Source organism: Numida meleagris, chromosome 1 (genome assembly GCF_002078875.1).
Source record: "Numida meleagris isolate 19003 breed g44 Domestic line chromosome 1, NumMel1.0, whole genome shotgun sequence".
In the NCBI taxonomy this organism is placed as follows: Eukaryota; Metazoa; Chordata; class Aves; order Galliformes; family Numididae; genus Numida; species Numida meleagris.
In genome coordinates this window covers 75,562,117-75,590,102 of record NC_034409.1, presented here as the reverse complement: position 1 = coordinate 75,590,102, position 27,986 = coordinate 75,562,117, and the positions used below count along the sequence as shown (strand labels likewise).

Below are 27,986 nucleotides of genomic sequence, written 5' to 3'. Positions count from 1 at the left end.
GACTAAGAATGTGCAAATGTGAGGCAGAGAATTTCCTCTGAGCAGCACCTAGGCCATGTGTGGGAAGACGATGACATTCAGGGACCTTAAGAATCAGTCAGTCTGCTGCCACTAGGCCATATTGGGCACTTGAGATTCCACCTGCAATTTGGTATAAGATCTCTAGAATCGTGTTCTTACCTCTCAGTTTAGAGCACAAATCAAGACGGGAGAAAGGGAAGACATGAGACATGCCTTGAACTCTGATCCATGTAGCTTGAAATACAGCAGAAACTGCCCATGAGTCTGCAAGGCGATGTACCTGCCCAGGAGCTGCTAAGGCAGTGTTTGCCATCAAATAAAAGCTCGGTTCCACTTTCCCCTAGGCAAAATAACCTCTTCTTTAGGCACCACACACACGACACACTGTATAAATTTTGAGATTTTTAATTTTTACAAATGTTTGAAAGAGTCACTGAGCGCACAGTGACAGATATTCCAGCAGTTGACAGGCACCCAATGAATGACATTTTCCTGAATTCACTATTGGGATCTCTTGGGATTAAGAGAGAGAGAGAAACCAAATTTACTAGAAAAGGGTTCTGTGCTGATGACAGCAGAACTCCCTCACCTGGCCAAAAATAAAAAAACAGGCCTGATTTTACCTCACAGAAATCTGAAGATTAATGAAGATCAGAGGCGAATTACTATATCCATGTGGCTTAGTTTATCAGTAAGTCCCCTTGCTCCCTCCCCAGATTTAACTGGTGAGGTGAAGAAGGGATTACAGCTGTGATGTGGTAGAGCCCAATCCTACAACTGGGTCACTACAGATGGAGCCGGGGCATGGAAACCAAATCTGGTTACTGGTTTAACAATTTCAAAGTGAGGTCAAACAATGCTAGTGTGCAGGCAATTCCAAGCTCCTCACTCCCATCTTCTGCTGGTCAGCGCTGGCGGTTCTAGAAGGCTTCAGTTCTTTCATTTCTTCCCTTGTTTGAGTAGAAGACTGTCACTGCAAGGGAGACAGAATGAAGCCATTAGCTTAGAAAGCACAAGCAAAGCTGAGTCAGACCCTTACTACGGACTTGGGAGCATAGGCTGTCATCACACTAGACAAAGTCCTGTTTTCAAGACCCCTTAAGCCTGCTGGGACAAATAAAGTAGAGCCTGGCCAAATAGGTGCAACATCAGAGATACCACAGAAAATAAACGAGCTCTGGTTTCCTTTCTTGATTCTAAGCTTTTAACAACACACTACTCAGCTGGCACTGCATTATCCAGTTAACACTGGACAAATGAGGCTAGAACCATACAATTCTGTCCAGCTCGGAAAGCACGGAATGAGGTTTTCTAGCATGGACTGGAAAGTTTTTGGAGAGTAACAAGAGCATCTTTGCAAGACATCATTATCCCAAATCAACACAATCTCCTACAACCACGTAAGTGCCTCCACAGAGCCCTCTGCTGTAACTGCAGGATGCCCTGTACGTGCAGGATAGATCAGAGGACACTCCTCAGATTATTATTCCTGCCTTCCCCACGCAAGGTTCCAAGGGTGAAACAGACACAGCTCCAATTACTGAAAATCTCCCTCTTGATGTAAATGTTTGTATGGCCCCTGCAAGGAAAGGCTTCAAGCTTCGTATCACAAATGGGAACTGAGGTAGAAACAGAATGAACTGGTAGCCAGAAATGCCCAAGAAAAGCAATACCCAGGCTGAATATCAACACATCGATATCCCTGTTCCAAGTACTAACAAAAGGATCAAAATAAAGTTCAGTGTCCTACCTTCCTCTGTGTCAGGAGATGTAGTAAGGGGGTGGAAGAGGAAGAGAAAAAAAAAACAAGAGTAAATCATTAGACTGAAAAAAAAATTCATTTCTGCAGTAAGCAAGAGTGCACTCTACTTGGTTGTGTTCTCTGGCATCAGGACCTTCTCAGAGGAAAGATCCTGAGAGAGCTTCTGAAAAAAGACTGGCTTCACAAGGAAGGTGCAGGTAAATTCCCCCACTGCAGCCACCTGTCCCCTTACCTGGTAAAGCCCTCATCCTGCAGGTTCAGTACCAAGTTATCTGCTGTGAGATACACACGGTTTTGTGAGCCAGCAATCTGAAAAAGAAATCCATTATAGAGGTGGTATAAAAAAAGTTTAAATACACAAGGAAGGATAGCATTAATAAATAATCACTCTTTCCCTCTAGGTACAGCACTCTTGCTTGTATACACTTAAAATCTTAGTTAAATGAATACGGTTTCCAAAACCAACTATGTAATGTCCCGACTTCCCATCCCAGTGCCGTCAGACTTTTAAAAAGCAGTGCTCATTCTGTCTCCTTGTCAGACAGACCTTTGATCCCATGCCCATCTGTCCCCTCTTCTCAGTGTGCAGCAAACCTGGAGCTTGTGGTGGCTGCAGCTGATGGTGGGTGATGAGATCTGATTTGGATCTGGCCTTGTCACATGAAGAGCATAAACTCCTAGCCTCGCATATAATTGCCGATCACTGCTAACTAAATCTTTACATCTATTTGACCACAGAAGAGCAGAGCTGGGATAAAGATCTGGACAGGGCAGGTCACATTCGCCTTAAATTCATCATATGGCCACTGGGCTAGGAGGACAGCGCAACTGCAGGACAAACATGGAAATCCTGTGCTCCCCTACTCACCGTTTTTGAGATGTTCTGAGCAGCTCGTATCTTACGTAGTTTGATGTAGCCTGGATTCCTGCTCAGAGCTTCACCGAGGTACAGGGTACAGTTACGGAAAAAAGCTGGTAACAGAAACTCCCTGCCTTCAACTAATCCCTCCTAAGGAATTCACACAAATGTACAAACACGTATCAGCAAATATTTTGAAGGGAAAAAAAAAATGACTGCTACAGCGGTAACTTGGGCCTCTAGGCAAGGACATCTTTACATTTCCAAATCAAGTACAAGGTTATTGCCCTGCGCAGCAAATAGTAATTACATCTTACAACAGAGAGCAAAGGCTCAGGGTGTCTTCTGCCCTGATCTGTCACCTCAGACAAGTAACTGCATTTAACCCTTGCTCCAACAAACTGCAGGGGAAAAAAACAAAAACCTGAGGCCTACTTGACGCTACCGTCTCCTCTGCTAAACATGAACCCATGCAACAAAAAGGCCTGTCAAGCTCACAAGCCACATCCCACAAAATCCCCCAAAGTAGGATATCATCTTAGCAGCCGTAGCTTCTCCTTCAGCCTGAACAATCTTCTGCTTCTGCTCCTGCTTGGCCTTCTCCACCAGGAACTGTGCACGCTGTGCCTCCTGCTGAGCTGCGGAGAGAATGGACAAAAGCATTCAAAGCAGATCCCATCCCTTGAGTCTTCCTCCAGGGCTCTACGGCTAAGGCCTGGGCAGCTCACGCTTCTAAAAGAACTGAGAGCACTCTTAAGGCCATACCCACAACTAAGAAATGTATTTGAGTACAGTTTTGCTGTTATTGTTGTTTTTTAATAAAATCAACAGCAACCACAACCTCTAAGTATAATCCCCATAGGAAGTAGTAGGGAAGCCCCACAGCTTTGGGAACACAGTCCCATTCAAGTCCTATTCCATTAGCTATGACCCAAAGTTTTCTGCTAATACTTAGAATAATGTACTTAGCTCCATTAATAAGGAAGCTGGGGCTTGTAACCCTGACGCTGTATCAATACAAAAGTAATGACGCTCTAGCTCAGATTTGCTTCCTTGTTTATTAATTCAACAAAAAGAGAAAAGCAACCCACCCTTTCAACGCATAAATTGAACTCACCCACTTGCTTGGCCTCCACGGCCGCTGTGTATTCACGACTGAAACTCAGCTCTGTGATGGCCACATCATCCAGGATGAGGCTGAAATCCTTGGCTCTCTCTGTGAGTTCTCGCCTAATGAGCAGAGACACCTGAAACACAAGTGCAGCAAGAGTACTCCACACAGGCTGTTTCTCACTTCCTTTGCACTACAAAACTGAAGCACAACTGCTCTTCACAGTTCATTCACAGTGGGCAATACTGAGACAATACCTAAAACAAAGCTTGAAATATGGACATCAAATGCCTGTCCTCAGAATCTGTCACAACTACGCAGCTCTGCATATTGATAGCTGTTTTCAAAACTTAGTTACAGCCATTTATAATTACTTAACAGTGCTATGCAATTAGCATTAGAAAAAAACAAAACACCTTATCGAAGATTTGGTTTTATTTTTCCTTTTTTTTTTTTCCTTTCACATCCTATCCTATGTAGTTTCACAGTTGCCATGTACGTTTTGGAATAAGTATTTCCTTCTGCATCTTGAATTTTCCATTGTTTGGAATTTGAGTTTTTCCTCAACCCTTTATTGAATGAATTGCAAGCACATAACTACACGGAGTCACTTCTGATTATAAACTGCTTCCATACACATCACTGTACAGTAAAGAATGCTAAACACAATTCAATTCACTTGGTTCAGAAGTCTCATGGTTACCTAACGGTCCTCTGCTTCTGATAAACCCAAACAACATGCAGACATTGTTTCTTTGCTGCCACACCCTCCTTTTTGATTCATTCTCCTTATACAAGATCTAACAAATTAAGTTGTCTCCTCCATGCACACCACATAGCTGAAGATAAAACCCTGACGTTCCCATTACTGACCAATTCTTACAATAAAACCCGGACACTTAATTCTGTTCTTTGCTTTTTTTTTTTTTTTGTCATGGATTTGAAACAAGTTAAGAGAAACTTTGCATTTCATCTTTCTGACAACTTATCCTCTTTAGCAGTCTCATGCAGGACCTTCTCCAGAGGCTTTTAAAAGAAGATCAGCAGCTCTCCCTCATGTGGGATAAGTAACAGATACTCTCAGAATCCCTGGCACTCAAATTATTAAAACATAAACTTCCAGCTAAAGGCTTTTAAAAGCTAATATTTTTTACAATTTTGCAACCCCTCCAGGTTACCCTCTAATCCTTTTCTAAACAGAAATATTTAACAACCTTCTGTAGCATCTATCACCAAATGCTTATCACTTTGCTAACTCCTGACCCACTTCTCATTTCAGATCCACTTAAACTGTTCAGTTTGCTTTGACGTCTCCCTTGATATCAATGAAGGGTCAGACAATCATTTTTAAGACAGTTCCAGTGCTACGTGCTCACTATGATTCACGTTAGCTCTCCCTCCCTCACTGTTACGTTACAGTGCAGTTTTGCACTCTACATATCCAGAAACCAATGTTCTCCTCAAAAGCTGGTGGTACAGCTTCAGCATCTGTATAACAAACCACAAGCATAACACAGTTCCATACCCTTTCTGCCAGCAGATATGCATCTTCCACCCCTTCTAATGTTCCCTATGTGCACAATTTAAACGTCCTTTGCAATCTGAGCAGAAACTCCCTCAGGAAGTGTCACCAATATCTTTACTGATGACCTGGATGAGGGCATTGAGAGCACCCTCAGTAAGTTTGCAGATGACACCAACTTGGCCAGAAGTGTCGATCTGCCTGGGGGTAGAGAGGCCCTACAGAGAGATCTGGACAGGCTGGATCTCTGGGCTGAAGCCAATGGGATGAGGTTCAATGAGACCAAGTGCCGGGTCCTGCACTTTGGCCACAACAACCCCAGGCAACGGTACAGGCTTGGGGCAGAGGGGCTGGATGGTTGTGTGGAGGAAACGGACGTGGGGGTATTGGTCAATGCTCGGCCGAGCATGAGCCAGCAGTGTACCCAGGTGGCCAAGAAGGCCAATGGCATCCTGGCTTGGATCAGGAACAGTGTTGCCAGTAAGAGTAGGGAAGTCATTGTCCCTCTGCACTCAGCCCTGGTGAGGCCCCACCTCGAGTACTGTGTCCAGTTCTGGGCCCCTCACTGCAAGAAAGACACTGAGGCCCTGGAGCGTGTTCAGAGGAGGGCGACGAAGCTGGTGAGGGGTCTGGAGCACAGGCCTTATGAGGAGCGGCTGAGGGAGCTGGGGTTGTTCAGTCTGGATAAGGGGAGGCTCAGGGGAGACCTTATCACTCTCTATAACTACCTGAAGGGAGGGTGTAGTGAGCTGGGGGTCAGCCTCTTCTCTCATGGAACTAGTAACAGGACGAGGGGGAATGGCTTCAAGTTGCGCCAGGGGAGATTTAGGCTGGACATTAGGAAATGCTACTTTTCTGAAAGAGTGGTCAGGTGCTGGAATGGGCTGCCCAGGGAGGTGGTTGAGTCACCGTCCCTGGAGGTGTTCAAGAAATGTTTAGATATAGCATTGAGAGACATGGTTTAGTGGGGTTATTGGTGGTAGGTGGATGGTTGGACTGGATGATCTTGTAGATCTTTTCCAATCCAGCTAATTCTATGATTCTATACCTGGGCTCTCTGTGTGATGAGCTGCGAGGCGTTGAACTTGGCCACCACGCTCTTGAGCACCTCGTTGACGATGGAGGGCAGGACCCGCTCCTCATAGTCGAGGCCCAGGCGCTGGTACATGCTGGGCAGCTCTGCAGCATTGGGGCGGGTGAGGACGCGCAGCGAGATGTTCACCATCTGCAGGTCTGAGGAGAGACACGTGAGTGGGGCCGGGCGCTTGGCGTCCCACTCTATAGGCCCCGCCAGGGCCCACTCTTACCTTTGGAGCCTGTGGGGGAAGAAATTTTCCGCGGCCGGGCCCGAATGTCATAGATGATGGGGTACTGGAACCAGGGAATCCTGCAAAGGAGCGGGACGCTTGCATCGGGGAGGGAACACGGGCACCCGGACCAGGGGGAGTTGGGGCGGGGTAGGTCCTACCTGAAGTGTAGTCCCTCGGCAAGGATAGTGTCCTGCTGCACGCCGCCAATGCGGTTGAAGAAGATGGCCCGCTGCCCGCCTTCCACTGAGGGGAGAAACGGCGCGGTCAGCGCGGGGGGGCGGAAGGACGGGGCGTGGGCCCGGGGAGCACTCACCGATGAAGACGGACTCGCGGACACCATAGGCCAGGGCGCCGGCGCCCAGCAGCAGCTTGAGGGCGGTGCCGACGCCACGCGGGCCGGCCGGCAGCCGCCCCGCCAGGTCCTTCAGGCTCTGCGCCATGGCCGCGCCGCGCCGCGCGCCCCGCCGGGAAGGACAGCGGAAGCCGCCGCCGCTGCCTTCCGCCGCGCTCCGGAAGCGGTCCTCGGGGGGAGGGAGGGAAAGGGGGCCATCTTGGGAGGCTGCGGCGGTCATTGGCGGCGCTCGCGGTGACGCTGCGTTGTGCGGCTCAGACAAAATGGCGGCGCCCAAGCGGCCGCGTGAGGAAGAGGTGGTAGAGGAGAGTGATCTGTTGGAGGCTAAGCGCGTCCGCGGGCAGCGGCGGCTCTTGGTGGTGCTGGAAGGGGCGAGCCTGGAGACAGTGAAGGTGCGGGCAGAGGGGGCCGGGCTGGGCCGGTGGCGCTCCGCGGTTTCTGTTGTCAACCTGTCCATGCTTTGGCCCTAGGTAGGGAAGACGTTCGAACTCCTCAATTGCGATAAGCATAAGGCGCTGCTGCTGCGGAGCGGCCGGGACCCCGGGGAGGTGCGGCCCGACATCACCCACCAGGTATGGGCTAGGTACTGGCAGCATGGACTGGTCTCGGGTATGCAGGGCCTTGCCGATATGGCACTCGCTGCAGGAAAGTGTCCCTGAAGTGCTGGGTATCGTTTTACGGCCCTGGGGCGGGAATGAAGTTAGCTTCACCCACCGTACTTGTGCTTAACGGCATGTGTGTTTCTGTTTAATTAAGTATGCGATTGCTTGTTTCTCAGCATTACAGTAGTACTTGTATGACTACATGGGCTCTTTTTATCTCTTTTATCACTTCCGTAGTCATGGGGTTTAAGTCTTTTCCAAGGTCCCTCCCTTGCACCTTTTCAATTTCCACTACTGCACATTTGGCGGTTTTTTGTTTGTTTCAGAGTCTTCTCATGCTTATGGATAGCCCTCTGAATAGGGCTGGTCTTCTGCAGGTTTACATCCATACCCAGAAGAATGTTTTAATTGAAGTTAATCCTCAGACCAGGATCCCAAGAACTTTTGATCGATTCTGTGGCCTTATGGGTAAGCAATTCACGCTTTCTACTGGCCACAGAATTATACAGGGTGGTGGTTAGGAGCAGAAGAATTTTGTAAAAGGTCAAAAAGTTGCACCGACTCAAAAAAAAAAAAAAAAAAAAAAAGGAAAGAGGAGGGAAATGAAAGTTTCTTTTTGTGAATTCCTAGCCACATATTACAAATACATACTCCTTAGTACAGTGGGGAGTTGCCTGCATGAGACTGTGCTAATGGCAGAATAACTCTCTGATCAGTGTTTTTTTTGAACTACTTTAGAGGATGCTGGGAACTCTAAAGCTCTTCCCTAGTTGAGCTCTCATCACTAGGCAGAGAATGTGCTTCCTCCAGCAAGAGAACAGACTGCTTAACTAATGTTCTTCTCTTTGGTCAGTTCAGTTGCTGCATAAGCTCAGTGTTCGAGCAGCTGATGGTCCTCAGAAATTGTTGAAGGTAAGCAATCACTGACTGTTTACAGGTAGCGGTGCAAGATTCCTCTTTGCAGCTAGTAATGCATTCACTGTAAGTGAAGTGTATATTCTAGGCTTAGCTATCTGACAGAGCCTCTTACCTCTACACTATCATTAATGTTTTGTTTTCTATAGGTGATTAAAAATCCAGTCAGTGATCATCTGCCTGTGGGCTGTATGAAGATAGGCACCTCTTTTGCAGTTCCAAATGTGACAGATCTGCGTGAACTGGTTCCTACAGCAGAGCCAGTAACTATTGTTGTGGGAGCTTTTGCCCATGGTTCAGTAAGTGCATGCAGCCTTTTTACCTGGGGTTGTAAATATCTTTATGAACATAGATTTTAGTTCTACTCTTATTTTTTTTTTTAACTTCTCTATTCTTTGGTAGCTTTTCCCCCAACCCCTTCTCTGCAATAGGCCTGTTAAGAAACTGCCCAGCTCTGTAATGCTTGGGCCTTCTTCTGAAGAGGGGGCTATCAATTGCTCTGAGGAACTTTAATGTGGCTAAACAAATCTTGGGTGAACCATGGTCATATAGGAGTAGTAATGGGCCTCTGAAACCGATGGAAGTAGATGGGATTAAGTGATAGTGTGCAGCTTGATATTCAGACAGATATGTACTTTCCTCTTCTTTCTCCCCCCAGGTCAATGTGGACTATACAGAAAAGATGATCTCTATCAGTAACTATCCCCTCTCTGCTGCCCTCACATGTGCTAAAATTACTACAGCCTTTGAGGAAGCCTGGGGAGTGGTATGAGCTGCTGTCTCTGCTGCTGTCACGATGGACTAATATACAGTGACTCCAGATTCTGGAGAGGCTTTTTTTTAGTTCTTTGTGGACCCGGTACATCCTTGGGCTCCTGAGAGGGAGAAGCTTCAGTGTCTTCCTTGTAGCTTCTGGAGCAATGCAACTTTAAATGGACTGCCCCACCAACCCTTTTTCCTCCTATTAAAGGTAACTTTTCGTAAGACTGTGTATTGTACTTAATTTTTTTGTAAATGAACAGCCTGGACATCACCCTTGGTAGTAAATCCAAATTTGTTGTGGAACCAAAGTTCTTAGCTGGGCCCAGCAGCTCTTTCTCTGTGGTGTGTGACAGCTTGCGACTCCCACACGGATGCACCCTGGAGGAAATGAGCTGAAGCCGATATGAAAAAAGAACAGGAGCAACTTTATCTTGGATGACAAACGTAGAAAAGTCAGAGGGTAGCTCCATTCCAACATAGTGCCTGCGTTGAGTGTTTACAATCATCTGATATCAGCAGAGAGACGAGAGTGTCCACTGGAGGGCGGCACAGAGATAAGGCAACATACAGAAAGTGGAGGGTCTGGAAGGAGACAACTCCATTCCCCTCCTTTTGGGTCTTTGACCCTGTGCTTTCTCTTTTCCCCCTCCTCACGTTGAAAAAAAAGTCATACTTCAACACAGCAAACGTGGCAGGTGACGCTTTGCTTCTGGAGTGTTAAATTAACTCCTACAAATGCATGGGTGGTACAATCTGAAAAAGAAAGAGCTGTTAGACCTGTTTCAGTTGTCTTTTTTCAGGGCTGTAATGCTGCTGTTTCACTTCACCTCCTAGTCCGAGTGTAGGATTCCTACCAGGTGTCCCTGAAAGTAGTACAACCTTACCTGTTGGCTGTTATTCTGCTTTTTTTAGCTTTTCTTTTCGTGGCACAAGTAACTTGCGAATATAAGGCAACACCAGTAATAAGGTGAAAAACAACACGTGGCCAAGGAAATAAATAGACTTGTACACCTGGAAAGAGAACAAGTTAAGGATCAGCAAGCAGACTTCAGCTAAGACCACGTGAGAGGGCAAGCAGGAGTAAAAGGGGTTGGTTGAGTGGACTGCGTGTTTAAGGTTAATAAATACCTTCATCCATTTGTCCCAGGTGAAAAGGCAAAATGGCACCAGAGAATAACCCATAAACATCCAGTGGTTAGTCTGCTGTAGCCCATAGAAAATAGGCTGCAAGGCAGTGATGGAGGCCAAAGTGCTTAAAGTAGGACTGTCCCGAACAAGGTTTATAACCTAATTTAAAGAAAAAATAAAGCTTTCCTTAGTTGGATGTCTTACGGCTGTGTGTGTAGGCTCTGCAACCAAAGCAACCTTGTCAATTAACTTAAGCAACCGTTCAATGAAAAACTAAATAAGTACCCTATCCTTCTCGATGTTTTAATCAAAAAAGAAAAGGCTAGCTATGGAATATTGTTCTTTCATTATCGGAGATTTAGCAGAGGCATTCATCTCACGTGCTCGTCTTCCAGCCTTCCCAGCTGCCAAGCACTTCAGTTGCACTGTGCTCATGTGCCAATTGCACTGTAGAAGCTGACGGGAAGAAAGCTATCGCTTGCCAGTGTATAAGCTAGTTACCTACTGAACCCTTGGACAGAACAGTATCATGTGTGAACACCAATTTCTAAGTGAGCAGTTATTACGCCCTTCAGTGTGGCAGTTTCCAGGCTCAAGGGAAAAGGCTAATGCAGGTGACCTCATTCTGGTAAGTCAGACAAAGCGCACCTGTCTTTCAACGATGACTATGAGCAACTCCATTTGAAAGCACACCAGGTAGCCAGAGTGTAGTCCATGCCAAATAGCCAGGAAGAACAGGGCCAGTGCCTGTGACAGCAGTTTGTTACCCAGGAACTTCAGACGCTTGAAGATGTAGCTAGAGCAGAGAAGAAACAAAGTGCTTCTAGTTTATTGTTTGTCCTTCCCTCTCCATGTCAGAGATGCAAGGCCCAGGGGACCACGTCTTCACGTTTCCCTGTGGTAACAGAAACAGCAAGACAGCTCCCCTTATCAGGGCAACTTACGCTTCAGTCCTTATCTTAAAGAAATGCCAGCTAGTGGGGATAGGTGGTTCTTCTGACAACGCTCACAGAAATGAAGACATTTTACAATTCAGTTGTGGTCCAGCAAGATCTGAACCAAAATCTGTGTCATCACATAGGCAGCATGAAGAAGCAGGAAACAGCTGCCAAACTGCATCAGCTGCTAGAGCAGTTAGGCAGCTGTTTGACTGTAAAACTGTTTAGTTCCATTCTGACCTCCTCCCTCCATCTTCTGCCATCTTCGACTTGTTGCCTCTGTTCAATGCCTTTTTTAATTGGATCAAAAGATCTACCCAAATCAGTAAGGTGTTTCAAATGGGACAGCAGCCAACAGCAAAATGTGGAAGGAGTAGTGTGAGAACTGAGAACTAGCAGATGCCAAGTACTCCCTTCTCCACTTATGATCGTGGTTCTGTTGACATAGGTACTACTGACATTACAGAAGCAGAAATTTGTCCTGCTCACCGGGCTACCCAAGCATTGGTGTTGATGTTGAAAGAAGCAATGGTCCCCGTGAACAAAGGCGTTGTCTCATACAGCCAGACCTTCATGTTGGCACAGGCATCCCACATAGGTTTTCCACTCTGGTCATTCCCATTGTACCCTAGACCAACAAGGATGCAGACACCTTCCTATGGAAAAAGACACAGAAGAAAGATGAGAGATGAGAAGAGTACATCAGCTCTTTGGGGTTTTTTTTGGAAAGGCAGTGCAGGGGAAGTTCTGATCCTGTGCTCAGTGGATGGCACCACTGCAGATGGAGAAAATGGGTTAAAATCTCTTTTTGATTGGTTAGCCTTTGCTTTACTTATAGCAAAATATGCTGATTTGCATTGATATCTAGATTTTTGAATTGCTTCCTTTTAGTGCTAAGTCCAAAAGCATACTTTGTAACTTCAAAGATGCTAACTTTGTTCATTTGTCTTGTTTCTAGAAATACTTCTGACTCACCGTAACAAGCCAGCAAGTTACGTATTTGTAGAGTATAATTTTGCCCCAGACCAGTATGTAACAACAGCGGAACCAGAAAGGCTTCTCCTGCAGAGATAAAAGAGAATAAAAATGAAAATAAATGAGTTCTGGCTACATATAATGTGGATAGATGAGATCTCATCACTGTCTTACATTTTTATCTAATCACTGTGTTGAGACACTAAATGAACTGGACTACTAGGCTGCAGGGTTACATGAATTCATACACCTTTTTACTTCCTTTGGTGATATTTGACTGTACCAAAACAAGTACTCTGGAATTAGCATAATCATTGCTGGAATTGATACCCTCGTTTATTCACTGTCACAGAAAGACTGAACAGGGACTGATGTCCCTGTTCATTGCAGGGGAGTTGGACTAGATGACCTTTAAATGTCCCTTCCAACTCTAAGGATTCTATGTTTCCATAATCTGCAGATAGGAATTGTTTGTTAGGAGTTTTCAAAGAACTTTAAAGATTCTGTAAATTTCTAATTCAAATGAGTCAATCTGCAGAATCTGCTGCTGCATCCCTCTACACAAAATAACACTTGAGAGAAGCAAATCAAGTTTTTCTTTCAAAGCTAGTCTGTAGTCAAGGATAGCTCGCCTAATAAAGTCTACACAGTGAACCTCCATCTTCAAATTTTAAAAAGCCTTGGAAACTACTATGGCAGAGTTCTTTGTGTGTAATGGTTAAACAGTTATTAAAAAGTGACAAAATACATGTTAGGATTCCAAAAACAGCTGTAATATCCAAGATGAATTCTCTATTTATAAAAGTTTTTATTTGGTTCAGTTCAGTTTAACACATTCTTGTTCTGCATCGAATAGAATCCATAGGACAGACAGCAAAGCCAAATCAGTTATGGGAAGGCATATCACCAGTTGCTGACTTATCTTTTTGAACTGAGGCAAACCTAAAAAAAGAAACCGACTTTCCTCTACTCTTGTAGACCCAGTGCCCTCCAGAGAAGTAGAATTCTTCCACATATCAGAACTGTCAAATATATACATACCATGTAATCATCTGAGATGAGGTATTCATCAGAGATGTATGGGCTTGACAAGGTATAGGTCACTAGAAATAAGAGACCCAAACTCAGGCGCTTGAGAGCAGGCACAAAACTGAGAAAGAAAAATATGAAGGTCAAGGAAAAGCTCTGTTTAAAAACAGAAGGGAAGATGAGGAGTTTGGGGGGACAGTGATAGGGGGTCACCACATTCCACTGCAGCAGATGCCTCTACTTGGAAGCTGGGGTGCTGACCATACCAGGTCAGGACTGAGTCTGTACTAAACAAGTCAAATGTTAACATTCATGCCCTGGAACAATGCTAGGAAATTATGCAGAGTTTGTGAGCAACTTCTGAACAGCTGCCTTCTCTTAAAAATCACTTTTAGTCACAGTATTTCAGTGTCCAGGTAAGAAGGCACTCTGCTGCAGGGGATGCATGGAGGATTCAGCATTCTGGGATCTTAGGAAAGCAAGGAGCTAAGTGGATCTCATTACCTATTGGGTCTCTGGCCTTGAACGTCAGTCATCTCACCCCTTGCCAGTTTCTGATAGTCTGTCATGGAGAACTGAGGCCCCACCATGAAGGCACCATAGAAATAGGAGAATCCTGAGACCTCCAGCAAGGTAGGAACTCCCCGGACAGCAAATCGACGCTGCTCAGGGGTCAGGAACTCCTGCACCAAAGGGATTGGATTAACATCATCCTAAGGGTTGTCATACTTAGCTCTGGATGTTATGTTTTCAGCCCATCTCCTTTATGGTCTAAGTTCTTGCTCTCCACACACAGGGAACTTTTCACTTTGTACTTCATGTTCATTCCTCTCCTCACCCCTCTCTATGTCCAGTCACTCCAAATAGCAACAAGATCCAAAACAGCTGAGACCAGTTGCACAGGTCTATATTCCCAAAAAAGCTCAAAATAAGGAAGAGATCTATTAACATGCATCCCTGCCAGTGCAGATGCATAGTAAAAGCTCTGTATCTGACCTTTACCAGTCCCTGACTGCAATGGCATGTACCCAGACCACGCTGTCCTACAGTTCCTACTTCTTGATGCAAGAATTCAATGTCTTCAAATACTTGAAACTTCAGCTTAAGAGATTTCAGATGAACATTTTTTTTCTTGCAGTTAGTGGTGACTGCATGGACGCTGAACACTAGGTCAGGCCCTGAACAGGAGGTGAGGAACATAGACACTTGAAGTAGGATTACGAGATTGTAACAAGTGTTCTGTCCTTTCCCACACACTGTGCTGTACGACTTCTGTCACCATTTAATCTGCTTTCATAACAGGGCCCTAACAAATGGTAAAGGGCAAAAATCCAAAAAGATTGATATGTCTAAACAAAAGAAAGGAAGATGGGAGCTGAGATCCAGTGCTGATGGTTTGCACGTCAAGGGAGTACTACCCACAAGACACAGAGCATAGGAGATTGGGAATCTAAAGCAACAGATTTGGGGGAAGCAGATGGTGGGGAATTTGGAAGGGGGCAGAATAATATTTTGACACAATACAGTGCTGAAGCAACTTTTGTCCATCTGTAATTGCTACGGTTTCTGTTCCAAATTATCTTTTTCCACTCCGGAATTCAGTGCTGTCAGATATTCACAGATAACTCCCCTCTCAGTTCTGGCTTTTGCCAAACAATGAATGCAGCTTACTAATTTAAATCCTTTGAACTTGGTTTTCTGGCTTCTAGATCACTGGAACAGCAAACAAGAGGAAGGAAGGAGAATTTGTGTTTTACTCACCGGATCTTTTCCTCCATCATAGTAATCGATGGCCAGACCTGGAGGTGAGAAACAATCATTTGAAGATCTATGATGGACTACTTGGGCTGAGCAAGCAGTCTTCTTTTCCCAAAGGCATGGCTTACAGAATGCAAAAGATAACAAGGCAGCATTGCTTACCTATCAGCTTCAGAGTCAAGACACAATGTGGCATTGTCCACTTGATGTCATAGTGCTCTGTGGCTGTGAAGTAATAGCCAGCCATAAGGTATGTCTGAAAGAAACCATTATTTGGGTTATTTAAACTAAACCTCCAGCAGTTTTTGATCTGTTTCCACTTTTCCCCCCCATATTTGCTATTGAGAAGTGCAAAACTGAACAGAGAGCTCTTTCTACAAACTGATGCAGTAAGAAAGGGAATTTTACCATCTGAAAGATGAACGTGGTGAAGACGGCAGTGATTGTGCGACCCATAAGTCTCAGGATGAGAAACTGGATTAGGACACATAGCAGGGAATGAAAGAACTGCATCCCTGTGCAGAGAGAGAGATGAAGCAAAAATGAGATTTTCCCATTCCAGGTCCTCCCAAACTGCAGCAAGCTCTGGGCCTAGTAGCCCTCTCTTCTGAAGCTCATCTTACCAAAATTGAAGTAAGCAATTGAGAGTCCTGTGAACACATTGTAGAGATGAATGAGGTAGGTCTCCTTCTGGAAGAGGAAATAGCGCTGGAACAAGGCAAAAGGATATCCTGAATAGAGGGGGAAAAAGACGGAAGAGTTGTAAATTACTGTAGGCAAGCAGCAACATTTGTAATGGTCCAGATTATAGCTCTGTTGAACACTATTAGGAACATGCACTTGACGTAGGTACATCATCAATACAGGTCATGGTATAATTGCTGATACTGTATTTTCACCTAGGGGGATAGATGCTAGATGACTTAGTGGATTTTCTGGCCTTACGCATTACGTGAGGAGGGGTATTGCTGAAATACACGAATCAGACTTCAGTGGACTACTCTCTCACTCTTCCAAATTCTGTGACAAATACAGTGAATATTACAAGAAGGAGAGGAGAGGAGAGAAATGCTATGGTTAATACCATTGCACTGTCCTCAAAGTTCAGTCCCTGCTCCCCCTCAATGACCTCTCATATGATGCTGAGTAACTTTGTGGTCAATGGCTCTATGTCCAGGTGAAGGCTGGTGACAAGTGGTGTCCCCCAGGGGTTTGTCTTGGGACCAGTACTCTTTGTCAAAGACACAGATGATAGGATTCAGTGCACCCTCAGCAAGTTTGCAGAGACACTAAGCTGAGTGGTGCAGTTGATACAACAGAGGGAAGGGATAACATCAAAAAGGGACCTAAACAAGCTCAAAAGGTGGGCCCACATTAACCTAACGAGATTCAACAAGGTATTGCACTCAGGTCAGGGAAATTCCAGATATGTGTACAGACTGGGAGAAGAACTCCTTGAGAGCAGCTCAGCCAAGAAGAACTTAGGGGTCCTGGTAGATGAAAAACAACATGAACCAGCAGCGCGTAATTGCAGCCCGGAAGGCCAACAGTATTCTGGGCTGCATCAAAGAGTGGTGGCCAGCAGGGTGAGGGAGACAATTGTCGTCTTCTACTCTGCCCTTGATAGAACCATCTGGAGTACTGCATCCAGGTCTGAGGCCCGCAGCACAAAAAAAAGGTGGAGCTTTTGGAATGGGTCCAGAGGAGGGAAATGAAGATATCAGAGACCTGGAGCACCTCTCCTATGAAAACAGGCTGAGGCAGCTGGGCTTGTTGAAGAGAAGGCTCCAGGGAGACCTCATTGTGGCCTACCAGTACACAAAGAGAACAGGAGGGAAGTCAACTTTTTTGACAGGTAGATAGTGACAGGACAATGGGGAATTGTTTTAAACTAAAAAAGGAGACATTTAGATTAGATGTCAGGGAAAAATTTTCACTGAGAGGAGTGAGGTGCTAGAACAGGCCTGCCCAGAAGTTGTGCATGTCCCATCCCTGGAGGTTTTCAAGATCAGGTTGAATGAGGCCCTAGGCAGCCTGAACTAGTGGGTGGCAATCCTGCCCTTGGCAGGGAGGTTGGAACTGGATGGGCTTTGAGGTCCCTTCCAACCCAAGCCATTCTAAGATTCAATGATTTTGTCATTTTAAATCCCAGTGCTCCCCAAGTGACCTCCAGTCATACATCCTTTATTTTCTGACTCTCTTACTTTAGATTTGCATCTGATTTGTTGAGTACTGTGTATACAAAGCTGTAACTAAAATCCACTGAGACTACGTATGCAGTATTTTGAAAAATCAAAGTAAGAAGCATTTCCTACTGAGTAGCTAAGATAAGCAGAAGGAGGTTTTTTCCTCGCATTTTCCATGTTTTAGATCGTGTCCCAGTTTAGGAATGACTCCAGATTATTATCCGTGGCTCTAGTGAGAAGTAAACATTTGCGAAGCACTCTGGTAGTATGGTGAGATGGGCCATACAAAATCCCATGAGTAAATTAAATTGTTGTCTTAAGGGTTTAAGTGAGGTTCATGAAGCATACAATAAACTCTGCCACATATGAGACAAATATGTTTTAATACATACTGACATAGAAAGTTTTGTCCATCTTACAAGTATCTGAAAGTCTGTTTGTGCAACTGGTGTTTCTAAAGGTATATGCGTAAGGAAGTTGAATTGGGATAGCAGAAGCAACCTTAATTCTGGCTATGAAATGTCAGAAATATATACGATTGCTTTACTTTGCAAACTTGTGTTCTGTTATCCTGATTAAAATCAAAACAAACAAATCTATCCCACCAAAAAATCCAGAAAAATCATCACAGTACTGGTGCCCACACTACTTATTAGCCTAGCTGAAGTCCATAGCAGCGGATAGATGTCTGCTACCTGAACTAATGGAGTAATAGTAGCAGTAAGTAGTCACGTTTTATATGCTGCAATAATAAAGTAATGAAATGCACATTCTGCTGAGCAGCTTCTGATGGATGGAAGCTTTCCAGTAAGTAAGGCCAAATCTAAACACCGTGAGAGGAAATTACAAACTGTAGTGTTATGTCGAGTACACGTGTTGCAGTCAGTGCTAACGGCAGAGGAGATGACTAGAGGCATTTTCTGGTCCTTCCCTTCTCCCCCAAATCCCTCATGAGGGAATTACAGAGTTTGGGACTTGGGCTACCTTGTAGATCCTGGAATGCAGCACACTCTACTGAGCCCAGCTGTGTACCTCTTTCTTCTTGAAACTCAACTGCTTTTCCCCTTTTCCTCAGCTTCTTGCCATCTCTCATTCTGCCCTTCCTCCTTGCTACTGTTCCTTCCTCATTTTGTGACCTGCACCAGTTTCCACTTTGCAGACTCTTTCTCATGCTGAATGATTGTCCAGTCTCCACATTCCACAACTCTTCGCCCACAGACCCTGGCAACCTTGCTCCTGGATGCTCATTCAGCCTTGCTCTCCCTTTTGCAAGAACAGCTCCTAATTCCTATACAAAATGCCTTACTCAAACCTTCTTTTCCCTTCCTGCTCTACTTTTGACCGGTTCTTCCAACCCTATCACATCCACCACGGCATTTGCCTTTTGGCACAATTCAGCAGCATCTTCCTCTATCATCCCTGAAAGCCAGCCGAGGAGGAAAGAGGTAATTGTCAGAGAGAGTTCAGCACACGGGCTCTCTTGGGATACAAGAGTAATTCAAACAATTAGAACAATTCACATGATTAAAAAATAAGGCATTGCCTATCAGCCTCAAGCTCAGAAACATATAGACAGATACCTTTTTTCTCATTTCAATTTTCCTGTGAAACAGATACTATTCAAGTTTAATAAACCTATTAACAACTGCCCACAGCTTTGTAAAATCAGAAGTGGTAAAGAAAAAAACTAAGAAGTGTTACCATTGGCTCATACTGAAAGTTAAAATGCTTGATTTTAGAATGGAAAAATATTTTTCCCTTTTGAAAAAGAACGAGAAAAATAAGATTAGAAATATAGACAAAGTACAATTTATTGCTGCTAATCAACAGTTTTGGTTTTAAAATGTTTTCTCAAAAATCAGTGCAATCTTGCTAAATATTCAGTTTTTATTAAGAAAAAAGTTTCCATCAATTTCTGTAGACAGAATTGAATTGTGTCTGAACACTCTAGTGTACCTCCAAACTGTAAAAGTCTGAAATTTTGCCCATTTTCTCTCATCCTCAACCAGTGTTCCTGCTCTTTAAATAGCCCTGTCTCACTTGTCATGCTTATTTCTTTTTAACCCCACACAGGAAATCATATAATGGTTTGGGTAACACTGCTCTAATTAAAAAAATAAAATAAAATTACAAGCCCTCGTAAATGGAGGGCTGCTAATACACACAGCATGTCTGTTTTAAGAAAGCTAGACATTTAAGGCCCACTCTTGTCCTACATAGGTACAACTCCCGGTCAAAAGTCACAGTGTCAGCCCACATTCTCCTGATAACCAGAACAAGTTGCTGTTACTGTGGACTACAGTTTCCTTACAGCTTTCCTGCACACAGATCATTTTCTCAGTTTTACAATTGGGCCAATTCCACACCGCAGATATAAACTTTAACCCCCACGTGGCAGAAGATACTGACTATCAGTGGCCATTCTGCTGTGGCCTGTCCATTTCAGAGCACTCCCATCTATTAAGACATTAGTTGTTCTTACTGATAACAGCAGCAGCACTCCCACCCTACCACGGAGGCCTTGAAAGAGCATGAATTAACACAGGAAAGGCAGGAGAGCAGTTACTGAAATTAGTGTTGCCATTTGGAAAACTTGCTGTCATATTTAGGTAGGTTGGATTCAGGACGCCATGCAGCTTTCCTTTTGCCATTCAGAAACAATAGGAATAGAAGCCCCACTCCTCATTGCGGAGACGGTGCGTAACCACTCCCGGTCTGCCAAATTCATCCTTTGCAGCTCTCAGGCAGAGCTGACTGAGACAGGAAAAGTGGTTGTAATACTCCTGGAGAAAACAGAAGGCGACCTTCTGATCCAAGGTAATTCTCCTCTTCTGCGCACCATCAAACTGAAAAGTTGCCTGCACACACAGATGATTTTTGCCTCTAGGTAAGACTCTTTATAGCAAGGAATTAGCAATTGATGTAAAAGCTGAGACATGCCCCTGATGATAAGAAATATGGAAGAATTTATGGGAACAAGAGGAGAGTCTCTGGTTAAGAGAACCCTGGAGTTAGAATGGAACAGCTTCTTTGCCACAGGCATTTGGGAAAGTAGTGGATTGCTGCACAATGTCAAGGTTGTCCACAAATACAAGAATCTAACTGAACAAAAATGTAAATGATTAAGAGGCTGGGTTAGGCAGGACTAATTCCAAGCAAAACCAATACTGTTAAATTTGCCATATTCTAGAATGTGTGATTAAGGTGCCTGGCTTTTTCTAGAGATGAAACTGCAAATAAGAACACTAGAAGCCTTTTCTTATTTTTTTAAATCTTTGCTCCTTTTATTTCTCCTTTTCTATATGCTTACTCCATTTCACCTTCATACTTTTTCTCTTTTTCCTATTGCTGATCAGTTAACTCTACCTTTGTTAAAATCCTGCAGACCAGTTGTCTCTGTATTCTTATAAGAGCGCTAAAACTAAAAGGAAAGGGACAATGGGAAAAAAGATGTGTTAAAATGTAAGCCGTAACTAGTATTTTGACTTCAAAGGTGTTCTCTCTTTCTCCCTATAATACCACAAGAACTCCAAACTTTATTTAAGAATCGGTGCACATATGTGAGAATTTTAATGCAACACAAGAGTGTACTTTTGACGTCCACTTATAGTGCTTCAGTTTGCACAGTGGAACCACCTCAAAGCATGTGAGCAGGATTCCTTTCAGATGAAACTGAACTGAAAATACACTCCAACAGGTGCTACGTCCATATAGCCAGGCTGAAGAAAACTCAAAGAAAATGCCTGCAAACCATTGGTGAGAGGTGGAAGATGAGGACAGAATACTCGCTTGCAAGCAAAGCAGATGATTTCTGGGATGTATATGAAAAGCGTAACTCCTATGTGTCACTGCTGTGTCTGTAGAACAGGGAACACTTCCCAGTAGTGTTCCTAGCAGGTCTGGGTTGATCAGCAGGTCAGTTCTGGCTCAGAGCTGTAAACAGCATGTTGCCCCCACCACCATGTGAGGCAGTGGAACGTGCCAGGTAACTTTGCAAGACAGTGTGGTAGTATGGCCAGATCAACACCTCCAGTTCTTGGGGATCATGCTCTACTTTACACATAAGAAGTAAGGCCAACCTAAAGCCTAAAATAGACAGTGTCAAGGCCTCCCGGTTCCTGGCATACACCCTCAACAGTGACAGCAGGAAAGAAGCCAGTCTCCTTTCACAGAAGAAAGGACAACCTCTTCTCTTTTCCCATAGTTGGAGGTGCTCCCTCCCTTCCTCCTCCAAGAAGTGAGTGCAACACTGGCTCAGCCTGCTTACTTCAGTGACCAGAACTCTGTAAGCATGGTGCTAAGAACACTAGAGTTTTCCACGCTGACTTACAGACAAGACTTCTCCTGGTAAAACACTGCACTTAGTGAAGGCCCACTGGGCCCTGCACGTAGCAAAGAATAAAGTGGAATACATCTTTTAGAAGGCAATTTCATATAACTGACTTAAACATATCTCAATTTTTAAAATTAGAACTACTACTAGACTACTACTACTACTAGATAATTACTAGATACTACTAGAACCTACTAGAACTGTGCTTCAAGTAATACTGTCTATAATATTGCCTAATTGCAGCCTAATTTCTTCAAAGTTTGTGTATACAAACATTCACATGTAAAGTCTGAAGTTTGTTTTTAATCCTGTACAGTCTTAGTAATGGATTCCACTCACATTTTATTCTTTGCTTCAAATTTACAGGATGTAAAAAAGGTGTAGCGGTGATTTAAATACAGTAGGGCGATAAAAACCCCCATTGTTTACTCAGAAACATGCTTTAACAATCTCTATTTGTTTGCTGAGGAAATGCGCCGCTCTTTAGGATCACTCAATTTTTTGTTCTTGGTTACTCTTCCTTCCTCCTTATCGTTTCACCCTATCTTTACTTCCCCCCCCCCCGGCCCCCCGCCTTACACTGACAGACTGTTAACAGTTTTAAATGACATCTTTTGCTTACTTCAGATCACGTTTAAGTGAATGTTCTTACTGTGAATCAAGAGAGTTGGTTCAGAATATTTTTTCAAAGACAATGCAGCTTTCTCCAGAAATTAAAACAAGAAGTTGCAAAGTCCTTTGCAATTCTTCCCATTTTTCAGAAGGCTGTTTTTTGTCAGTTTCTGGTGATCTCCTGAGCAGTGAAACCCTGGAGACAGTGGTTGCAGTAGAACTGCATAGTCTAGATGGTGAACCACATCACTGGAGAAGAGAACAACAACAACTTTTTAATCCACGCTCGGAACACAAAATCATACTTCATCCTCATTGTCTCGTTCTGATGTAACTCAGCAGTACTAGCTGCAGGCAATAAAAACAATTTTCTTCCTGAATCCCTGCAAACACCTGAAATGGAGGAAGTCAAGAAAAAGCGACACTTTACTTACCCTAACACAATTTCCAGCTTTTCAAAACGCCTTTCGTTTTTGCCCCACTCCATCCTATGAAGCGGTCATCAACAACAGTTTCCTTACTAAAGGCTTAAAGCCATCAGTAACAATAAGAGGAATGTAAGCTAAGCTAAGCTGCAATGAAATGAGCATTTCTTTTAATGCCAGTGTTAGGTTAAGAAACTGTTCTCACTCTCCTTTTGCTCTAGAGTGGTGCTTGGCACTTCCTTTGAATGCCATCATACAATGCTTTACTACCTATCCATTAAGCAGGAAAGCTGGAGCCAATCCTCTCAGCCTGACTGCCTACATGACTTGCATGCGGACCAAACTGTAGGCAAGGCTGCTTTGCATGCCCTTAAGCTTTCTGTCTGAAGTTATGTCTTCTCTTGAATGCAATTAAGAAACACTGAAGTAAGGAGAAAGGTCAGGGAAATGTGCAGGTCTAGCCTTTTGTTTCAGTATACATTTTGGGGATGCAGAGAAAAAGGACATAAGCAGGCTCCCAGCTCATGTCCCAAGACTTTTAATACAAATTAAAAAGACTCACTGAGACTTCATGCAACTGAGCATCAAACAGCTGTAATGATACCCACAAATCATGGGCTTGATTAATCTACTGACTGCAGTGGGCATCTCGTGATTAAGATGGTAAATTAGCTGTTGTTCATTTCAAAGTAATAAGGGATTTTATTCACCCATAGGACACCAAGCAGGAAACAGTGCCCTCCAATGTCATGTTCTAGTTTATTGCTTCCAAAAGTAAGAAGCTCTAAGAACTGTTCGATGCATGTTCTGCAAATGCATCACTCTACAGTATGTGTTTGCCACCACATACACTTTCCAGCACTTCTCCTGAATCAGTTCTTGTTGGACAAGTCCCTTGCTTAGCTCAGCTGACTCGCCCAGTAGTAGCCTATCTGCTTTTTCTGGTTTAGGTTTCTGCCAGGAAAGTAAATTGAATCAGCTTATAATTAAAGTGTCAGAGAGACATGTGGGAGAAGCTGGGGAGAGCTCCTACATTAATTCACGCTGACCTATCTGCATGTCCTGTATGTGTTTCTTATTACTTACTTTTTTTTCCTTCTTTTTTATAAAGAAGTTCAGCAACTTCTGAGAGTTCAATACCCCATATCTACCTTTGATGGGAAGAATGTTTCAGTTTGGTTTTATGTTATTGCAGATGAAATCAAGCACGAGTAAGTCTGGTCTAGACTGCAGTTGCCAAGTGAAACAACTTTTCCTCTCTTTCAAAAAATACACTTTCAGTTAGAGAAAGCTGTTTGTCAGACATCTCGCGCAGTAGCTGCCATATGCCCCCATATACACTTCCAGGTTCAACGAAAAGCTTTTATTTCCTTTCGGGGTGATTACACCATCCTTTTTTTTCCCCCAAAACTCAAAGTTTCCTAGGTATCCCCAGAGATTTCTATAGGCAGCCTGTGAAAACACACTTGAATGAATGTTTTGGGAGCTCTAACACCCACCTCCACGGCTGTTAGCCACATCCTGACTCTAGCCTTGCCTTGACCATTTTACCTGTGACTTCTAACTTAATGTGCTCAGATAAGCATAAGAAGCATGTGTTTTGCAACACCACAGGTGGAGCACAGGACAACATGCCAGTTCTTCTAGCCACTTAGACGGCAGGCTTCGCTCACCCTACCTGGTAGTGTGCACAAGCCACTCCTGCACACTCCCATTGCTGCTGTAGACACCAATATTGTCCCTTGGCTGAGAGGTGCTTGGACAGGGCCACGTCTCAGGCACCCTACTATGAGTATCCCTGCTTGAGCAAAGCGTGGAACAGATGGACACAGAGGACCTTGTCAACCCCAGCCATACTGAAGCTCCATGCACCTGTGGTTCCCTAGCATGCACCTCTCTGGACCCGCACTCCTGTGGGACCTGATGTGCCGGAGCACCCGGCACATCCACTGGGGCATTAGGAGAAGGTTCTGCACCAGAGGGCGGTGGGGCCCTGGAACAGGCTGCCCAGGGCAGCGGTCACAGCCCCAGGCTGCCGGAGTTCAAGGAGCATCGGACGTCGCTCTCAGACACAGGGTTTGAGTTTTGGTGTTGATGCGCGGTGCCGGGAGCTGGTCTCAGTGCTCACGGTGTGCCCCTCCCAGCTCGGGATACTCTGTTCTCCGGCGAGAACGCCGCCAACAAAGTTCTGCACCCAGCAGCGCTCTGGACGCGGCTCTCCATCGCGCTCACCCCACAGTGTGCAGGACGCCCTCCCTCCCCGCGCTATCCGGAGCCACAGGTCCCGGTGCTGGGCTCGCCCTCCTGGCCCCGAGCCGACAGCCTCGCCCCGCGCCCGGACACGCGTCGCCCCGCCGCCCGCCCTCTGCCCGCAGAGGCCCCGCTGACTATGGGGTCCCTGCCCGGGGCCGGAGCCCTCGGCCCCGCCCGCCCTTACCCATCAGGATGGACACGATGAGGCGCAGCGCCTGCTCCGACGAGCCCAGGGCCTCCGCCGCCTGGGCCAGGCTCCAGCCGGACCCCGCCACCGCCATCTTCTCCGCCGGCCCCGCCGGCCGGTTGCTCCTGGAACCCAGCAGCGGCACCAACACCGCGGCCCCCGCACCGCTTTCGTCCCTCTCCGCGCCCATTGGCTGCGCCGCGCCGGCCACGCCCACCCGGCGCCTCCGATTGGACAGCCGTTGGCAGGGGGGTGGGGCTTTGCGCTCACTAAGGCAAAGGTTACACCGCGAGTGGGCGGTGCCGCGAGGTGTCCCCGCTAGCCAATGATTGGAGAAAGCGCTTCCGAGGGCGGGGCTCGACCCGAGCGCCGGGGGCGGGGCCCCGCTGGCGAAGGAGAGGTCGCCTTCCCATTGGCTGTGTCGGGACAGGAGAGAGCCGGGCAGGGAGGGGTAGGGGATGTGGTTGGGTAGAGGTTATTCGCGGGCAAGAGGCGCGTGGCGCTAACGGTCGTGAGAGCGGAACGGGACAGAGCAGCGCGGCCACGGCCCGTGGGGCCCCGCCGCCGCGCCGCTTGGGGACCAAGTGCCTTGCTGAGCGCCCGCGGTGGCTCCCGGAGGGCAGCCCAGCCGCTGTGCCCCCAGGGGGTCGCTTCCCCCACCGAGCGCCGTGGCGTTCTGTCCGTGCGGCAGCCGGCTCGTGCAGTCACTAGGTGGCTCTGCCGCACAGTTTCTAGTCAACTCGTGCTACGGGGGCCCTGTGGGTACCCCGCGAGTCCTCCTCCTCGGTGCCGGGTTCAGGTGCAGTGGAGCTGATCCTGTCATTTGCGCTCCCGTTTTATGTGTCACTCCAGTCTTGCCCAAAGTGAGCTGGCAGCGCAGGCACAGGCCCGGGCCGTTAGGTGAGAAGGCCCTCAGCAGGCCTCTGGCCGCAGGCAGCCAGAGTGTTTTAACCAGGGTGTTCCTGGTTATACTCTGAATTGCATTTGTTGCATGTTATGCCCCTTGCTTCTTATCCTGGCAAGGGCCTGGCTCCATCTCCGTCCTCATGATAGCCAGCCTTCTGGCAGTAGCAGCTGTTAGATCCTGCTCCTTGTCAGATCTGGCGATGTGCTCACATAGGCCTCATTGACTCAGAAGGCCAGGCTACAAACCTTACCCCCATGCCCTTTTCCTGGCTAAAAAATGCAGGTTGCTCAGTACTGGTCTTCCACTGGACTCTGGTGAGTTTGCTCCCATCTTTCTTTTGCTAGAGAACACATAGTGGACCAGATACAGCTTTATCAGTGCCGTATGGAGGGGAATAATCATTTGTCTTCATCCGTTTCACCACAGTTTCACTTTAAATTATATGTTGTGGGCTTGGCTTTTTTGTGTTTTTTTTTTTCCTTGTGCTTTTTTTTGCCCCATAGTGGCAAAATGAGAGAGACAGATAGGGTGAAGAAAAAAGACTACTGTCTAAAAAGAGAACAAGTTTCTCCATATGATGAGCAGTACAGCAGAAGTCAGAGTGCAGAAGCTAGCATAGATAAGGAATGGAAAAAATGAAGTAACGGTTTAACAGAAACCTCACAATGTTCAGAAAACAAATGCCTTGCACCTGAGGTGAAAGGCAATGTCTTAGGAACATAAGGAACACTAAGCCTCCCTTCAGAGGTCCACAGTGAAATGGCAAGAAGCCATGGTTTCACACTATCACATGGGAAATTTTAATTAGACTGAAGGGTTGTTCACCATGGGAAGAGGTACTTCGTCTGGGAAATCTTCAGCCTCGGAGATGTTCAGAAGACAACTCAACAGTGCCCCGAGGCTGAGAGAAGGTGAGAAAAATGAGAATGAGGAGTAATCAGTGCAGTAAGGAAGTGCTGAAGAAGGGAAGGTCTCAACTCTAACTTCCACATGTCCCTTAAAGGCAGTGCAGTGTGGAGCAGCAGGCCAGGATGGTCAGCAGGGGGTTAGAAACCCTCCTAGATAGCCTGTTTGAGTTTACAAATGGGATGTCATGTTCATCCTAACTGGTCACTGTTAGCTAAACTTTTTGTAAAGCCCAATAACTGACTGAATATCCATTTGTTTATTTGTGCAAAGTTAGGGGTTTCAAACTCCTCCCAAGTCAGTGAGGTTTCTGTGAACATATCATTCCCTTGGACATATTTGACAAGGAATGGGCTGCAGTGTTTGTAGAGGTTTCATGAAAGTGGAGAACCAGATCAGAGAGACGGGTCTGCTGGCATCACTGCTGAGTGAATCCCCTCCATAAACAAACTTTCTGCCACGTTTGAGAAAATTAAATAATCCTACAGATTTAATACTTCTTCTGGAGTTATAGCCTCTTAAAGTCTCTATCCTGCTTGATTGATTGGTTGTTGTTATAACATTTCAGTAAAATCCATGTCATTGATAAAAGCATTTCAGAAAAATGCACAAATGGGTTTATAAGTGATGAGACCATTCACATAAGAAAGATCCAACGAGGTCGTGGAAACAATAAGGCACAGACAAAACATCTGGCTTTTAAGTTCGTAAGCTTTATGTATCTAAAAATGGGAAAATATAACAGGGAAAGATAACCATGTGTTTGTGCCTTAAACATCCTTAAATCTCCATGTATCTCTTCCCCTCCCCTCATCCTTCCCCTTTTCCTGTTCCTTCTCCCTTCCCAGCCCTTTTCCATAAAAAATTAGGTCATACACGGAGGATTAGGAGATTCCGTGGCCAATGGCCTTGCTATAGAGGTGAGGCTGTAACTTCGCATCAACCATGCTACTGTTTCTGTAGCATACCTGTCAACGGTTTAAGGGCGTTAGGCCCGATTCCGTGACAAAGGGGACGGGGGACCCAAGGGCCCACGTCCCGGGAAAAGGGGAAAGGGGAAAAGGGTAGGGAGATGGCCCTGAGAACAAAGAACAGCGGCAACAATCTGAGGAGAAACAAACTAATTTACTAAA

General features: G+C 45.6%; 3 protein-coding genes across 4 annotated transcripts; 1 reads left to right on the top strand and 2 right to left on the bottom strand.

Annotated features, from left to right (window-relative positions):
- On the bottom strand, positions 411 to 7,063 carry PHB2 (prohibitin 2). 2 transcript variants are annotated; one of them, XM_021395791.1, is made up of 10 exons: positions 6,899 to 7,063; positions 6,744 to 6,828; positions 6,583 to 6,662; positions 6,324 to 6,508; positions 3,760 to 3,889; positions 3,177 to 3,280; positions 2,652 to 2,729; positions 2,016 to 2,092; positions 1,772 to 1,777; positions 411 to 994 (listed from the first exon to the last, which is right to left on the bottom strand). In XM_021395791.1, the coding sequence occupies exons 1-10, from the start codon at positions 7,023 to 7,025 to the stop codon at positions 961 to 963; spliced, it is 906 nt and encodes a 301-aa protein (XP_021251466.1). In that variant the 5' UTR covers positions 7,026 to 7,063; the 3' UTR covers positions 411 to 960. The 2 variants fall into 2 exon arrangements, with proteins under 2 accessions (XP_021251466.1, XP_021251475.1); XM_021395800.1 differs by lacking the exons at positions 411 to 994; positions 1,772 to 1,777 and having other exon boundaries at positions 2,012 to 2,092.
- EMG1 (EMG1, N1-specific pseudouridine methyltransferase) lies at positions 6,997 to 9,438 on the top strand. The gene is made up of 6 exons (XM_021395813.1): positions 6,997 to 7,329; positions 7,408 to 7,509; positions 7,866 to 8,007; positions 8,393 to 8,451; positions 8,604 to 8,753; positions 9,113 to 9,438. The coding sequence occupies exons 1-6, from the start codon at positions 7,024 to 7,026 to the stop codon at positions 9,224 to 9,226; spliced, it is 873 nt and encodes a 290-aa protein (XP_021251488.1). The 5' UTR covers positions 6,997 to 7,023; the 3' UTR covers positions 9,227 to 9,438.
- Positions 9,621 to 25,245, bottom strand: LPCAT3 (lysophosphatidylcholine acyltransferase 3). Its single transcript, XM_021395776.1, has 13 exons — positions 25,038 to 25,245; positions 15,668 to 15,775; positions 15,453 to 15,559; positions 15,207 to 15,300; positions 15,048 to 15,085; positions 13,791 to 13,969; positions 13,299 to 13,407; positions 12,258 to 12,344; positions 11,772 to 11,938; positions 10,993 to 11,140; positions 10,345 to 10,503; positions 10,101 to 10,227; positions 9,621 to 9,969 (listed from the first exon to the last, which is right to left on the bottom strand). The coding sequence occupies exons 1-12, from the start codon at positions 25,228 to 25,230 to the stop codon at positions 10,111 to 10,113; spliced, it is 1,506 nt and encodes a 501-aa protein (XP_021251451.1). The 5' UTR covers positions 25,231 to 25,245; the 3' UTR covers positions 9,621 to 9,969; positions 10,101 to 10,110.

Coding starts and splice junctions, on each gene's coding strand:
- PHB2 (XM_021395791.1), bottom strand. CDS start 7,025: ATGGCGCAGAGCCTGAAGGACCTGGCGGGGCGGCTGCCGGCCGGCCCG. Junction 6,829..6,898: donor CCGCGAGTCCGTCTTCATCG/GTGAGTGCTCCC, acceptor TTCTCCCCTCAG/TGGAAGGCGGGCAGCGGGCC. Junction 6,663..6,743: donor GCCGAGGGACTACACTTCAG/GTAGGACCTACC, acceptor GCTCCTTTGCAG/GATTCCCTGGTTCCAGTACC.
- LPCAT3 (XM_021395776.1), bottom strand. CDS start 25,230: ATGGGCGCGGAGAGGGACGAAAGCGGTGCGGGGGCCGCGGTGTTGGTG. Junction 15,560..15,667: donor AATTGCTTACTTCAATTTTG/GTAAGATGAGCT, acceptor CTCTCTGCACAG/GGATGCAGTTCTTTCATTCC. Junction 10,504..10,992: donor TAGTCATCGTTGAAAGACAG/GTGCGCTTTGTC, acceptor TCTTTAAATTAG/GTTATAAACCTTGTTCGGGA.
- EMG1 (XM_021395813.1), top strand. CDS start 7,024: ATGGCCGCGCCGCGCCGCGCGCCCCGCCGGGAAGGACAGCGGAAGCCG. Junction 7,330..7,407: donor CGAGCCTGGAGACAGTGAAG/GTGCGGGCAGAG, acceptor CTTTGGCCCTAG/GTAGGGAAGACGTTCGAACT. Junction 8,754..9,112: donor GAGCTTTTGCCCATGGTTCA/GTAAGTGCATGC, acceptor TTCTCCCCCCAG/GTCAATGTGGACTATACAGA.